Genomic DNA, 17417 nt, shown 5'->3' with positions numbered 1-17417 from the left:
ATTTTGAATGGAGGAAATAGACATGAATTGGAAACAAAACCTAATTTGCATTTTTTTGTACCTGATTTTAGTCCAGTTAAATGCTAACTATCTATTTCTCTCCATAGATGCTGTCTAGCTTACTGAATTCCTCCAGCTTTGTATATGTTGCTTGCAAGCTGGTCAGTTAGTAAAATATTGTCAGCATTAATATGAAAGTGGGCTTCATTCTATTAATGTGATGCATTTCCTTAATCTCCCGTTTTCTTGCCCATTTCTGTTAATTTGTTTCAACAAATGCCTTTATCTTTGTAAAGAGCATATCATGTGTAATATATTCAATGTGTCTATAGTTTAGACTTGTGATTGTTCTTAATATATTCTTAATATATACCTTATGGGTTCCGAAAGGCATGATTATGAGATTTTATAATTCATAATGAAACACCCTTGTTTCCTTGGTTGCGTAAGTCTATGGAAGACACTCTCACGTCCCGCCAAACTCATGAGATTGAGACGGCTCATCCCACCCCAAATCCCGGTTTGTGTGGATGTTGTGTAAGTTGCCACCCTGCTACAAATCAGTGCCACGAAATAACAGACAGTACACTGCATACGATTAAAGGAATTATATTTATAAATCTTAACTAAAGGGTTAGTAAAGGATAACAAAAAGAAATAGGCCCATTCTAATTAAACAGTCAAATGTGCACAAGTTGGAGCTCATCTTGAACTTCTCTGTCACTCACCTGCTGGGCCCTCAGTCAGCGTGAACGCCCACACCACCTTCCAAACATTGCTCTCAATCCATCTCAAACAAAAGGGTCTCCCACCGGATTGTATGCTACAACCGGTTCTCCCCAGCATCTTCTCTCTCCATCTCCTGCCAAACAAAAGCCCAAGACCAACCTTATTGTCCCTCACCAAGAAAACCTCCCGCTAATTGAATGGTACACATTCCACATCACCCCTTATCTTCAACGATAACCCAAACAGGCTGAAAGCAGAACAGAGCTGCTAAATGAAATACCTACAGCCATCAGTATGATCATGTCTGATCTGATCATGGACTTGTCCTGGCTTTTCCGCATAATCCTTGATCCTCTCCTATTCAAATATCTATTCAACCTTGTCCTAAATATATTTACTAAGGTCGCTTTCACTGCTTCATTGGGCAGAGAATTCCACAGATTCACCACTCTTTGGGAAAAGCAGTTGCTCCTCATCTGTCTTAAATTTACTCCCCTGAATCTTGATGCTATGTCCCCTAGTTCTAGTCTCACCTAGTTCTTACCAGTGGAAACAACTTTCCTGCCTTTATCTTACGTAATTTTCTTAAATATTCATAATTTCCTTTCATAATTTTATATGTTTCTATAAGATCTCTTTTCATTCTTCTGAATTCGAGTGAGTACAGTCCCAGGCAACTCAATTTTTCCTCATAGCCTAACCCCCCTCATCTCTGGAATCAACCTGGTGAATCTCCCCTGTGCCACCTTCAAAGCTAGTTTATCCTTCCTCAAGTAAGATCAGAACTGCACACAGTACTCTAGATGCAGCCATTGCAAACTTCCAGCATCTGCAAAATGTCTTATGTTTCGAAATTTGCTGGGCTCTTTTCGAATTATAAATATATGCTTTCTTGGTACAAAATAAACTGTATTTTGTAATGATGAGAGATTGAAAAGAGATGATGTACCCTTCTGGCATTTCAGGCCAAATTCACCTTTCATATTTTCTTCATTATATTCTACCTGTCTTGTTTTTGTCCATATCTTGGGTGCTTCTGCATCCTCCCCCAACTCTCTTCCACTTGTTTTTAAACTTAGATATATTACACCTCATCATCTCATCCAAATCATTCATACTGGTTGTTAACAGATGGCTGTGTTCCTTGAGGTATCTCAAGTCACAGCCTTCACAATTTTAGTTTTCCAATAAGCAGTCTACTCCTAATTATCTTCAAACCCATATGTTGTGTGACTTACTATGTGACGTCCTATTGAAGGGCCTTACTGAAGGTCCAACTATACTGAATCCATTGTTTGGCCCTCACTAATTTTTCTAGTTACAGTCTCAAAATAACATTTAACAGATCTATCAAACATTATTTTACTTTCATAGAACCATGTTAAATCTGCCTAATCCTGCAATTGTTATCTAAATACCCTTCTAAGTACCTCTTAATACATTGCACCATTTTTTTTTATCTGCTATTAAATTTGGGCTAACTATGATAGAGTTACCATATTTCATTCTCCTTTGTTTTGCCATATTGGACTTCTACTTGCTGCCTTCCAATTTACAGGAATGCCTTATAAAACAATGATATGCTGTGTTTGGCATCATCTTAAATGAAATGGCGCCCATTTAAAATGTTGAAATGCATTTCACATGCAGGGCTTGCAATGGTTGTCCTTTCACCTGTTCACTGCCCATTATCTAGAGACCCAAACATTCCTTCTAGGTGAAGTAACAATTCACTTACACTTCTAACCTAGCATGATGCTATAAATGTGGTCCTCAAAATATGTACTCTTCTACATTGGACGCATTGGGCAACTGTTTTATGGAAGACATCAGTTAATTGTTTTCTGTTCCCAATCTGAGCTATTTTTTTGTGGTCTTCTACACTCTTAATATGGGAAATAACACCTCCTCTGCCTCTTGGGTATATTTGCAGCATTCTGGAATAGATAGCAAATTTAACAGTTCAGGATCAGAATCAAGTTTGTTATCACCGGCATGTGTCATGAAATTTGTTAACTTAGCAGTAGCAGAAAGTTGCAATACATAATATAGAAGAAAAAATATAATAAATAAATCAATTACAGTATACATATATTGAATAGATTAAAAATCGTGCAAAAAACAAATAATATATATTTTAAAAATTGAGGTAGAGTCCGAGGGTTCAATGTCCATTTAGGAATCGGATGGCAGAGGGGAAGAAGCTGTTCCTTAATCACTGAGTGTGTGGCTTCAGGCTTCTATACCCCCTACCTGATGGTAACAGTGAGAAAAGGGTTGGAGGTCCTTTAATAATGGACAGTTTCAGGTGAACCTCCTTCTCTGAACCAGAGCAAAGCAGTTTTACTGCAAGTCATCCATCTATAATATTGATCATTTTTCTCTCTTCACTAGCATGGCTATTTCCTGCACTTCTGCATTTTATACCTTCTTTTAATTTTCTTAAACAAGGTGGCATCATTGATAATTTATCAACTCAGCCCATCAGAGATCCCTGTTTCCTGTCCATCACGTTCTCATCCTCTGCACAATGTAAAACGTTTCTCAGTTCTGATGAAGGGTCTCAAACATGAAATATTAACTTGGTTTCTCTGGGGTTAGTGTAGATTTTTGGCCCCATTAACGTCTCTACTTTTATACCAATGCTAATTTCTTTAAGCTTTTCAGCCAATCGAAGCCTTTTGTTCTACATTGTTTCATAGTCTCTAGTTTTCTTCTAAATTACGGGAAGACCACAGACATAAACTCTTCAGCTCAACTCATCCATGCCTATCTAAACTAAAGGATGCTTGACATTTGTGGTAGGGCTTGAATACTACCACCTCTTATCAAGTTAAACCAAGCAACATGGGAGACAGCAGGGCTTGGCTTCCAGATAAGCTGGAAGCATACCTTCTATGCTCACTTTGACCTTCAAAACATGGAGGAATCTTCAAAACATGGAGGAATCATCACAACTTCCACAGACCTGATGACTCTATGATTTCAGTCTCCGCTGGTGGTGAGCCTTCATGAGGGTGAACCCATGGAAAGCATCCAGCCCAGGTGGGGTACCTAGCCAATAATGTTCCCTCTAATTTGTAATGACCAGTGTATGCAAAATTCTTGTGCTGTGTGTTTTTTTTGCCCGGTGACAACATGTGCAGACTGAATTTTATATGTAGTTATTAATTTGAACAGCTAACAAAACACTGTCAATAAGAACTTTAATCTCCTCTGGGTTTGATCGTTTCGCTCTCATTCATCTGCACTCTCACAGAACATGTACGTAGCAGGTCTGTAGCGCGTAATGAAGGATTTTCTCATTGCAGCTTTTGCACACCGTCTATATGTGATTTGCTTGCTAAATGACACTTTAAAAAGTCAAGTTTCCAAGTATCACTTCACTTCTTCCTACTTGCAAATTCTCCAGCAACTTTTGCATCGCGACAATACACACAGTAACACAATTTTCTGTATTGTACATTAACATTTCTTATGGCTGCACGTTCCTGACCTTGTGAGCTTTCGGTGTAGCTGTTTCTACGTTTCATTTAGCCATCCGGTTTAAATAAACTAACGGTTCTTTTGCGCTTCATGCTATTTGCTGCTTTGGAATTTGAGATAGTATAAATAAGCCAGTTTTAAAATCTGCAGACAAATCATCACAAATTCAGCGTTGTCGGCACCGTTGACATCAGAAACCGGAAAAGGAAATGTGATTGTGTACAATCATGAAATATACTTGACATGCCAATGAGTTGGAGGGTGACAACCTTTTGTGTGCAATTTAAATTCCTTTGTGCACTAGTAGCAAAAGATGTTGTGTGTGCACACCTAGAAGGAACTTTGGCCAAGTACCTAAGACTTGTGCTGATCCGTTCAGATTGGCAGCATCTCCTCCATGATCTCCATCAGCACAGGTGAACCACAAGGTTAATCCCCTGCTCTACTGGCTTTACACTTATCACTGTGTGACCATCCATAGCTCCAATGCCATATTCAAGTTTGCTGATGACACTACTGTGATACACCAAATCAAAAGGTGGTGATAAATTAGCATTTAGGAGGGAGATTAACAGCCTGTCTGAGTGGTGTCATAACAACACCCCGGTTGCTTCTCAGGGAGGAGTTTATATGTTTCATTACCAACCTCTCAAAGCACCTGAGGCAGATCACCACGTTCTTCATGGGCACTAGTATAATTGAAACCTACTTGAAGTAGGTGGGTGCCACACATGCTGAAGCGAGAGGTTAAAGATCTCAGTGAACACACTAGCTTGTTGATCAGCACAGGTCTTTAGTAGTTGGCTGGGTACCTTGTCCAGGCCAGATGTTTTTCGTGGGTTCACCCTCCTAAAGGTAGCTTGTACTTCAGCTTCAGAGACTGAAATCATAGGTTCTTCGAGGATGTGGGACTCTGTGATGGTTCCTCCATGTTTTGACGGTCAAAGTGTACATAGAAGGGCCATCTGGAAGCAAAGTCCTTAAGACCATAAGACATATTCAGCCCATTGAGTCTGCTCCACCATTCCATCATGACTGATCCCGGATCCCACTCAACCCCATCCATCTGCCTTGTCACCATATCCCTTGATGCCCTGACCGATCAGGAAGCTATCAACTTCTGCCTTAAACACACCCACGGACTTTGCCTCCACTGCATTCTGTGGCAGAGCATTCCACAGATTCACCCTCTGAATTCCTCCTTACCTCTGTTCTAAAAGGTTGTCCCACAAATTTGAGGCTATGCCCTCTAATTCTGGATACCCCCACCATAGGAGACATCCACTTTATCTAATCCTTTCAACATTCAGTAGGTTTCAATGATATCTCTCCACATTCTTCTAATTTCAGAGAGTACTGGCCCAAAGCTGCGAAACGCTTCTCATATGTTAACCCCTTCATTCCCCGAATCATCCTTGTGAACCTCCTCTGGACTCTCTCCAATGACAACACATCCTTCCTGAGATATGGGGCCTAAAACTGTTGACAATACTCCAAGTGTGGCCTGACAAGTGTCTTATTATTAGTGTCTCAGCATTATCTCCTTGCTTTTATATTCTATTCCCCTTGAAATAAATGCCAACATTGCAACAAGTCCTGCTGTCTCCCATATTGTTTGATTTATATAAGAAGTATTGGTATCAAGCGCTGGCACATTTGTTGAGCATTAGTGTTACCTGGAACTGGACCTCTTATAATTTCTAAATTTTGTGGAAAATTCTACAAAAGTGGATACGGCCCAGTCCATCATGGGTAAATCCTCCCAACCATTGAGCACATCTACATGAAAACTGTATTTATGTTATTGTACTATTATATTTGTTATTTATAGAACATAGAAATCTACAGGCCCTTTGGCCCAAAATGTTGTGCCGATCATGTAGCCTATTCTAGAGACTGCCTAGAATTTCCCCAGCACATAGCCCTCCATCATCCCGCAGAGACTAGTGGTGAAACTGTCGCTGCTTGGCCTTAGCACTGCCATGTGTTGCTGGATTCTGGATTTCTTGACTGAGAGACCACAGTCAGTCCGTGTTGGCAGGAACATCTCTGACTCCATCACACTGAGCACTGGATCCCCACAAGGCTGTGTGCTTAGCCCATTGCTGTTTATATTACTAACACATGACTGTGCAGCTAGATTCAAGGAGAACCTGATCATTAAATTTGCAGATGATACCACAGTGGTGGGGATCATCAGAAAAAATGATGAAACTATGTACAGGGAGGAGGTCAAACACCTAGAGAGCTGGTGCAGGGATAACAACTTGATGCTTAATGTCACCAAAACCAAGGAGATGATCGTCGATTTCAGACGGTCTCAGCCTGAGCACACACCCCTCAGCATCAGCAGCTCCACAGTGGAGAGAGTGGAAAACATCAAGTTCCTTGGGGTGCAGATCTCGGACAATCTCACCCGGTCCAGGAACACCACCGGGATTGTGAAACGGGCCCAGCAGAGACTGCACTTTCTGAGGAAGCTTAAACAAGCATCCCTCCCCACTAACATCTTAACTACATTCTACAGAGGCGTGGTTGAGAGTGTGTTGACCTTTTGCATCACAACCTGGTACTCCAGCTGCAGTGCTGTCGACAAAAAAGCCTTGCAGAGGGTGGTTAGGGGAGCAGAGAAGGTTATTGGGGTCTCCCTACCTTCTGTCCAGGACCTCTTTCAGAGTCGATGCCTCCAGAAGACACGGTACATCATTAAAGACCCCTCACACCCTCTCCATGAACTGTTTGTTCTTCTGCCATCAGGCAAACGTTACAGGAGCATCAAAACTGAAACCACAAGGCTACTAAACAGCTTCCTCCTACAGGCAGTCAGACTGCTAACTAGCTGCTCCACCTGACTCTGCTTTGGACACTTTTAACTTGCACTGGACACTTATAACTGATTTTAACTGACATGTGGCTGTTGTGTTTTACTACTTATTGTTATGTTTATTATTTAGTGTTGTGTTTGTTATGTTATGATTGCACTGCCCCTGAGAAACGCTGTTTCATTCTGCCCTGCAGAGCTGATGTCTGGTTAGATTGACAATAAAGTTTTTTGAATCTTGAATTTGAATCTTGAATTTTTCTAATCTCCAGGTACCTATCTAAGAGGCTCTTAAAAGACCCTGTTGTATCCACTTCCACCACCGCTGCCGGCAGTGCATTCCACACACCCACCACTCTGTGTGGAAAAACTTACCTCTGACATCCTCTTTGTACCTATTTCCAAGCACCTTAAAACTAAATCCCCTTGTGTTAGCCATTTCAGCCCTAGGAAAAAGCCTCTGGCTAGCCACACAATCAGTGCCCCTCATCATCTTGTACAAATATAAATAATTTTTTATTTCTTTTTTTGCATTTGCAAGTCGTCTGGTTGAATGCCCTAAGTTGGACAGTCTTCCATTAATTCTGATATTGTTATTATTCTATAGGTTTATTGAGTATGCCTACAAGAAAATGAATCTCAGGGTTGTATATGGTGATGTTTATGTACTTTGATAATAAAATTTACTTTAAACCCGTTTGACTGCAGTTGCTCATATCTTTTTTTTGTCCATGTACCTGTCCTAATGTTTGAGTTAAATTCCATCTGCCATTCCTTTACACACTTTCCCAATGGTTAAATATTATGTTATAAGCTTAACCAATCTTCTTCTTTGTCCATGTCAAAGTTATAATCTGCAAAGTTGATAATTACACTGCCTATATTCTGATATAAAGCATACATATGTGACAAACAACAGGACACCAATCCCTAAAGCATGCTCTTGGTCATGGACCTCCAAAATGAAAAGCAACCATGCACTATTGTTCTTTGCTTCTAACCCTAAGTCAATTTTGTAGCCAGTTACCAAGTTCACACTGGATTCCATGTGTTCTCACCTTCTGGATCAGCATGTCCTGTGGATTTTGTCAAAGGTCTTGCTAAAGTTCATGTGACAATGTCTACTACCCTGCCCTTGTCGGTCACTTCTTGAAAAATACTAAATCAAATTTGTGAGTCATGATTTTCCATGACTATCCCTATGACTATTCCATGAAATCCTCTCTCTCAGAATTCGCTTCAGTGACTTGTCAAACTACAGATGTTAATGGCTTGTTCTTAGAGCCCTTCTTAAATATGGTCATGGAGTTGTACAATGTGGAAACGGGCCCTTCCCTGCCAGGCAAGGTGCCTTCCTGTGATATTTCAATTTGCCTGCATTTGCACCACATGACTGTAAATTCTTGTAATCAATGAACTTGAAATATTGTAATTATATCCATCTTCTGGCAGCTTGTTCCATATTACCCTTTGCCCTCTGTGCGGAAAAATTTGCCTCCAATAGTCTGTTTAAAACTGCCTCATCCCATCTTAAATTATGCCCATCAAAGTTGCTGGTGAACGCAGCAGGCCAGGCAGCATCTCTAGGAAGAGGTACAGTCGATGTGTCGGGCTAAGACCCTTCGATTAACTTATGTCCTCTAGTTTTAGAGTTCTCTATGCTGAGAAAAGAATATGACCACCTATCTTAGCTATGCCTTCCATAATTTTTAAAAAAAACTCTAAGGTTATCCATCAAGGAAAACAGTCTTAACCTATTTAGCGTCTCCTTATAACTCAAGCTCCTAGGTTTTGGCAGCATCCTCATGTAACTAAGGCATGATAAGTAAAATAAAGAGACAGCATACGCTATCCTCCAGAATTTGGGTTTCTTGCTTTTGGAATATGTATTAACGATGACAGAAAAGGAATTTGCAGATATGACAATATGGTTGACTGAGGAATAAAACTTTAGATAGCAAAATGGTATTGATCTCATAGTTTGGACAGCAAAGTAGCAATATAATTAAATTGAGAAGTTGAGGTATTGGTTTGAGGGAAGTGTAACAAAGCAAAGGAATTGCACAGCAATGAGAGGATATCAGCTGGTGTGTGGCAGAAGGACCTTGGAATATGTGTTTAAAGATCCTTTAGTATTGTGGGACAGGTTAATCTAATGTTCTTTATTTACTGCGGCTTAGAATATGAGAGGTGTGAGAAGGTTAAATTAAAAGTATAAATAATTACACAAGGATCACTGTTGAGTGCTGAATACAATTCTGGGCATTACCCTTGAAGATAGATGTAAAGATTCAGAGATTTATGAGGACTTCATCAGTTTTGGTAAATATTAGCAGGAAAGGTGATATAAACTGGAGTTTTCTTTACGATAGAGTAGACTGACAAGAAATTTATTTAAGGTGTGTAGAATTGTTTGGGGTCCAGATAGAGTAAATGTCTTTTTTTTTTAACAGATGTTTTAAAAATCTGCAGAAATTGATTTGAAGTAATTGGTGGAAAACAAATTGAAGTGAATATTTGATAAAATAAGTATTTTATTATTGTATATAGAGTGATTACATTGAGGGTAGCTATTGAAAAACAGATGTTTTTGACTTGCGGGGCAATTGGCTAGTGAACTGTTCTCAGGAGTGGAACCACCGTGTAAACTGGGACTGCCTGTACATTTAAGCAACACACATCAAAGTTGCTGGTGAATGCAGCAGGCCAGGCAGCATCTCTAGGAAGAGGTACAGTCAACGTTTCGGGCCAAGACCCTTCGTCAGGAGGGTCCTGAGTCCTGACGAAGGGTCTCGGCCCAAAACGATGACTGTACCTCTTCCTAGAGATGCTGCCTGGCCTGCTGCATTCACCAGCAACTTTGTGTGTTGCTTGAATTTCCAGCATCTGTAGAATTCCTTGTGTCTGCCTGTACATTTAATGGCAATGTTCTCTGAAACAGTGAAATGCCAACTCCTGCTATAATTTGAGTGAAATTGTAATTATGAATCCAGATAAGGCCCATTAATTTTAACTGTTGAGTAAATAATGCAGGCGTGTTAATTGCAACAGTCAACATACTATGATTTGTTCCAGATGCTCCTGAAGTAACTATGATGGGGTACGATGGAAACTGGTTTGTTGGAAGGAAAAATGTGCAACTTAAATGTAAAGCTGATGCAAACCCATCACCTTCTGCATACATATGGAGCAGGTATATGTGACTAATTTTCAAATGATATGAAACATTGGGTGCAAATGTAACTGAATAGTAACTAGAGATTTATGTCTAATAGATGCCTGTAACTTATGGGTGACCTTGATCAGTGAGTTAGAATTCATGCCTTAGCATTTTTAATGTTTTCCTCACTGTGATGAAAGAGCATGCTTTCTTTCTGTCACCATGTTAACATCCTGATAGCTTGTAGCTTCGTAACGGCAACAAATTGGATTTATGAATTAGAAACAAAAACACACATTTCTATAGTTAGGATATGAAGTTTACTGATAAATTAAAAAAGGCCAGATCTGAATAAATATGTAGTAATAATCAAAGATGATGTGTGTAGAACTTTAAAGCTAATGAAGTACAGTTACTGACGGTATAGGAAAACTGCCAGCCAAGATGCCTTTGCTGTGACAACATTAGACACTTCTGTACTAACAATTTTTTTTTAAATTGCATAAATTTGGGAATGAGTACTTTGGATTCTGCTGAAATCATAAACTAACACAGCCTCTGAATCTTCCAGACAGTTAACGAATCAGTTCACATGTAACTTCTCTGGTTTAAAATATTATTATAATGGCAATTTGTGCTGAAATGGGATGATAGCAAGTTCTTCCAGGTACCTTTCCTGTTCCTTGCAATTTGCTTCATCAATACTGGCTCTTGGAGTAGTTCAACTGGGTGCAATACCAATTAGTTTACTCTGCCATCCTAATTCTAACATTTGTCTACACTGTAGATAAGTTACAATAGCCTGTTAACCTAGCAACCAGCATGTGTTAGCAAACTAGAAGGAAACTGAAGTACTAGGGCAAATCCACAGAATCACAGGGAGAGCATACAAACTAACTCCATACAGAGCACCAGTGTCCAGAATTGAACCTGGTTTTAACATTTAAGAAAAACTTGGACAGGTACATGGATGAGAGGTGTATGGAGGGATATGGTCCAGGTGCAGGTTAGTGGGACTAGGCAGAAAACTGACTCGGCTCTGCCAAAAAGGGCCGAAAAGCCTGTTTCTGTGCTGTGATGTTCTATGGTTCTATGGTTGCTGGAGACTTGAGGCTAGTAGGTACTATGAGTTTATACCACTGTGCTGAACTTATGAATCTTTCTTACTTCATTAAGTATGGATAGGGAGGATATTGGAAGTATGTTTCTTTCCTATCATTCTCAAGTATATGACAAAATATAATTGGCTTTCTTCTTTCTCATTGTCTGTCTATAATAATTTAGTTTGGAATTTTTATATGAAATTCTAGAAATATAAAATTCTTCAAATTTGCCATAAAAAGCTTCAAACCAGATGATGCCGTACCTGGCCCTAGGGTACTGATCACTGCAGTATAGCACTTGGTACAGACTTCCTGTCTGAAAATCTTTCATCGACTGCTGCCCACTGTCTCCCATCTCCAAGACCATAAGACATAGGAGCAGAATTAGGCCATTTTGCACATCAGGTCTGCTTTGCTATTCTATCTGCCTGAAATATTATCCCTTTCAACCCCATTCTCCTGCCTTCTTCCTTTAAGCTTAAGCTTTGACCACCTGATTAATCAAGATCCTATCAATCTCCGCTTCAATATACCCAAAGACCTGGCCTCGACAGCTGTCTTTGGCAATGAATTCCACAGATTTACCACCCTCTGGCTAAAGAAATTCCTCGTCATTTGTGTTCCAAAGGGACATCTTTCAATTCTGAAGCTGCACTCTTTGGTCCTAGACTCCCCTAGTATAGGAAACGTCATCTCCACATCCACTCTCTCTAGGCCTTTCAATATTTGATATCTTTCAGTGAAATCCTGTCCTCATTCTTCTAAACCCAGAGACATCAAATATTCATGGAAACATAGACATAGAAACATAGAAAATAGGTGCAGGAGTAGGCCATTTGGCCCTTCGAGCCTGCACCGCCATTCAGTATGATCATAGCTGATCATCCAACTCAGAACCCTGTACCAGCCTTCCTTCCATACCCCCTGATCCCTTTAGCCACGAGGGCCATATCTAACTCCCTGTATGTTAATCCTTTCATTCCTGGGATAATTCTTGTGAAAGTCCTCTGGACTCTGTCCAAGTCAGCTATGGACCCAGAAACTTTCAAATTAGATTATCCCCAGATGACTGACTCCTAATCTTTCTCTACCTTTCCAAGCAAACATAAATCCTGTCCATCTTCTCCCACTGATGTAGAGGCTCACTGGCCTGTATTTCCAGTCTTATTTATACTACTGTTTTAAAATAGAGGACAGCCTCTTATTTCCTTCTCCGTCGTGAATACGATTATGTATTTATTTAGTATCCCACTTATTTCCTCAGCCTCCATGCAAAGATCACCCATTTTCCTTAGTAACTCATAAAGATAGGATCTTCCTTGATCCTACTTGGGTTTTGTCCAATATCCTCTATAAACCTCAAAGGGTCTAAACTTCCTCATGCAATAAAAATACTGTTGTTATATCTATCCAGCAACTCCCCTTGATAAACTGCATGTTTTCAGTTGTTGCTTTTGATACTACTTAACTGTGATGTAAGTAATGTAATAAAGTAAGTGCATTTAACAACATATATACATTTTAGGTACATCAAGATATCATACATAGCAAGTCTCAGAGGGGCTTGAAGTTAACTCCACTATTTATTTAATTGTGTGCTTTCACAAATCTGAAGGATTTGGCATATTCACAAGAACATTTCTCTTTTGCTTTGCCACGTTAGAAGAGGATGTTACATTACCACATTGTTAAAGCTCTGAAAACCAATATGTTTATATCAGCTTTTTCTCAGTTATTTTACATGAATGTGTTAAGCTACCCCAGATTGTGCACAGTTGTTACAGGAGGAGATGAGGATATTTTTCCACCTGCTGTGAAAAATTTTAAATATTGTATTTACGCAACAGTAAAAATTAATATTCCAGTGCAAGATTCTGCTTTCAGCAAAGTTTTATTGGTTGATGGGAAAACAAGTAACTATCATTCCATATGGTCAATCCTTGCTTTTTGATGGCTTCATTGGTGATAGAGGTAATAAGACAGAGGCTAAGGGATGAAACATTTGAGCTTTGGACCTGACAGCTGATGACCTGACTCCAGTGATAGTGCAATTAAAGTCCAGGCTCATTCGAGTAGTTCAAGAATTTCAAAATACATTCTGGTGAAGGTTTACATAAATTTAAGAAAAAAATCTAAAATGTGCATTTGTGCAGCAAAAGGTTTTATAAATCAGCATGATGATCAGCACAGTCACTATGGACCGAAAGGCCTGTTCCTGTATGGGACTGTTTTATGGTCTTAAATTACCAGACTCAGAAATAGTGGATGGGATTAGCTTTTGTGCAAATTAGTATGTGAACAACAGAATTTTGTTGAGTTCAAGTTTGTGTAAAGAAGAAAATAAGAGGCTAAATGGGAGACCATTGGGATAACAAAGAAGCAGGATAAAGGATCTAGCAGCAGATGTGCTTGGGCAGTGTAAAGCAGTGCAACTAGTTAATCTCGGTGATGAGTGGTTTTGTAGTTCGGGGCACATCTGTCATATAGAAAACTAGAACTGTGAATGTTCTTCCTATTACCTAGGTGGAGGAATTTCCACTGACCTAGTATTGAATATCAGACGAGTAATGTGACAAATCAGGTTGAAGGAAATTGCCCCTGGTATAGTAGGGTGTTACAATACAGAGGGTTTGATGACAATGTGGGGAGAATAGATTTCAGGGAAAGTCAGCGGGGAAAAGATTGCTCTGTGAACTAGTACTTGATAAGCTGACACAAGGAAATCTGCAGATGCTGGAAATCTGGAACAACACATTATATTCCGTCTGGGTAGCCTCCAACCTGATGGCATGAACATTGACTTCTCTAACTTCTGTTAATGCCCCACCTCCCATTCGTACCCTATCCCTTATTTATTTATTTCTTTCCTTTTCCCTTTTTTCCTTCTCTTTTTTCTCCCTCTGTCCCTCTCACTATAACTCCTTGCCCAACCTCTGGGCTTTCTCCCCCCGCAACCTTCTTTCTCCCTAGGCCTCCCGTCCCATGATCTGCTCCCTTCTCCAGCCTCATATCCCTTTTGCCAATCAACTTTCCAGCTCTTAGCTCCATCCCTCCCCCTCCTGTCTTCTCCTATCATTTCAGATCTCCCCCTCCCCCTCCCACTTTCAAATATCTTACTATCTCTTCTTTCAGTTAGTGCTGATATAGGGTCTCTGCCCGAAACATCAACTGTACCTCTTCCTATAGACGCTGCCTGGCCTGCTGCGTTCACCGGCATTTTTTGCGTGTGTTGCTTGATAAGCTGAATGCTCTTTAATGTTTTGGGAAATACGGAAATAGAAGAATCAGACCAACCAAGGCTTGTCCTGTCCAGTTGAAACAAGAAACATAGAAAACCTACAGCACAATACGGGCCCTTCGACCCACAAAGCTGTGCTGAACGTGTCCTTACCTTAGAAATTACCTAGGGTTACCCATATTTTTCTAAGCTCCAAGTACCTGGATATGTGCGTGGATAGGGCGTTGGCTGATTGGCAGGAAACAGAGAGTGGGAATAAAGGGATCCTATTCTGATTGGCTGCCGGTTACCAGTGGTGTTCCACAGGGATCAGTGTTGGGGCCGCTTCTTTTTACATTGTACATCAACGATTTGGATTATGGAATAGATGGCTTTGTGGCTAAGTTTGCTGATGATACGAAGATAGGTGGAGGGGCCGGTAGTGCTGAAGAACCGAAGAGTCTGCAGAGAGACTTGGAAGAATGGGCGAAGAAGTGGCAAATGAAATACAATGTTGGAAAATGTATGGTTATGCACTTTGGCAGAAGAAATAAACGGGCAGACTATTATTTAAATGGGGAAAGAATTCAAAGTTCTGGGATGCAACGGGACTTGGGAGTCCTCGTACAGGATACCCTTAAGGTTAACCTCCAGGTTGAGTCGGTGGTGAAGAAGGGGAATGCAATGTTGACATTCATTTCTAGAGGAATAGAGTATAGGAGCAGGGATGTGATATTGAGGCTCTATAAGGCACTGGTGAGACCTCACTTGGAGTACTGTGGGCAGTTTTGGTCTCCTTATTTAAGGAAGGATGTGCTGACATTGGACGGGGTACAGAGAAGATTCACTAGAATGATTCCAGGAATGAGAGGGTTAACATATGAGGAACGTTTGTCCGCTCTTGGACTGTATTCCTTGGAGTTTAGAAGAATGAGGGGAGACCTTACAGAGACATTTCGAATGTTGAAAGGCATGGACAGAGTGGATGTGGCAAAGTTGTTTCCCATGATGGGGGAGTCTAATACGAGAGGGCATGACTTAAGGATTGAAGGGCGCCCATTCAGAACAGAAATGGGAAGAAACTTTTTTAGTCAGAGGGTGGTGAATCTATGGAATTTGTTGCCATGGGCAGCAGTGGAGGCCAAGTCATTGGGTGTATTTAAGGCAGAGATTGATAGGTATCTGAGTAGCCAGGGCATCAAAGGTTATGGTGAGAAGGCGGGGGAGTGGGACTAAATAGGAGAATGGATCAGCTCATGATAAAATGTCAGAGCAGACTAGATGGGCAGAATGGCCGACTTCTGCTCCTTTGTCTTATGGTCTTATCGTCTTACCTATCCAGGAGATTTTAAAAGACCCTATAATATCCACCTCCACCACTGTCGCCAGCAGCCCATTCCACGCACTCACCACTCTCTGCGTATATATAAAAAAAACAATTTACCCCTGATATCTCCTCTGTACCTACTTCCAAGCACCTTAAAACTGTGCCCTCTCGTGCTAGCCATTTCAGCCCTGGGAAAAGCCTCTGACTATCCACACGAAGGATAGGAAATATTTTGGTGGAAGGTGGATCTATTGGATGTGGTAGATTAGATTAGGAGGGGTAGTTCACCAAGGTCACAGCCGCTTGTAAATTGCAGCTCTGATAAAGATTCTTAACAAATGGCAACACCTGTTGTAAGCAATCATGCAGGGAATTACAGGAGAGAAAGTGGTATAGTTGCACAGCTAATAATTCCACCACTGCCTCACAGTGCTAAAGACCATGGTTCATTCTTTGAAGTCTGAATGGAGTTTGCTGGTGCTTCCTGTGACCACAGGAATTTCTTTGAGATATTTCAAACATTTTTCCTTCTCTTCCCCCCTCCCAACCCATATTTTAAAGATGTGCAGATTGCTGCATCAGTTGACCACTATAAATTGCCCCACGTCTCTAGGTGAGTGATAGAATCTGGAGAGAGCTGATGAGAATGATAGGAAGATTGAAAAAGAATGTGATTAACATAACGTTACTGTCAAATGGGTGGTGCAGATTCTGGACTGAATGCGATATCTCCCTGATTCTATGACTAGTATCTGGATCTGGAAGATAGCAGTATGTACAAGGACTTTGGAAAGGAAAGGTTAAAGACAGGGCAGTCATTTGTAAGATGGGATCATGGGTTTTCTTTCAGCTCTCACTCTTAATTTCTCCTTTGGCCCACACTCCTAATAATTTCTCCTTCGGCTCCTCCCACTTCCTTCAAACCAAAGGTGTACCCATGGGCAATCGCATCGGTCCCAGCTAGGCCTCCCTTTTTGTCAACTACGTGAAACAGTCTGTGTTCCAAGCCTACACTGTTATTACTTCCCAACTTTCCCTACGCTACATCGACGACTGCATTGTTGCTGCTTCCTGTTCCTATGCTGAGCTGGTCGAATTCATTAACTTTGCCTCCGACTTCCACCCTGCCCTCAAATTTACTTAGTCTATTTCCGATACCTTCCTCTGAAGACAGTTTATCCACTGATATATAAGCACACTGACTCTCATAGCTACCTAGACTATACCTCTTCCCACCCTGTCACTTGTAAAAATGCCATCCTCTTCTCTCAGTTCCTCCGTCTTTGCTGCATCTGCTCTCTGTGATCTCCTGTGATGATGGAGATTGTGCAGAAGATGCTTCTGTCAATCCGAACTGACAAGTGAGGAATTCCAAGATCCAGTTGCACAAGGGGGTATTGAGGCCCAGGTCTTGAGTTTACTGATTAGTTTTGAGGGGATGATGGTATTAAATGCTGAGCTGTAATCTATAAAGAGCCTCCTGATGGATACACCTTTGCTGTCCAAAATGTTCCAGGTTTGTGTGAAAAGCCAGTGAGATGGCATCTACTGTAGACCTGTTGCTTTGGTAGGTG

The 17417-nt window shown here is 40.7% G+C and overlaps 1 protein-coding gene across 2 annotated transcripts in view; it reads left to right on the top strand.

The window, feature by feature from the left end:
* The window catches only part of nectin3b (nectin cell adhesion molecule 3b), a 158128-nt gene that overhangs the window by 117890 nt on the left and 22821 nt on the right, over positions 1-17417 (top strand). For both annotated transcript variants that reach the window (XM_063053723.1, XM_063053722.1), the window contains one exon: positions 10112-10229. In XM_063053723.1, the coding sequence (XP_062909793.1) occupies positions 10112-10229 (118 nt within the window). The remainder of the gene's footprint in view (positions 1-10111; positions 10230-17417) is intronic.

This window comes from Mobula hypostoma, chromosome 7 (assembly GCF_963921235.1).
Source record: "Mobula hypostoma chromosome 7, sMobHyp1.1, whole genome shotgun sequence".
In the NCBI taxonomy this organism is placed as follows: Eukaryota; Metazoa; Chordata; class Chondrichthyes; order Myliobatiformes; family Myliobatidae; genus Mobula; species Mobula hypostoma.
The sequence above is the reverse complement of the archived record's forward strand: the minus strand, read 5'-3'. Positions and strand labels throughout refer to the sequence as shown.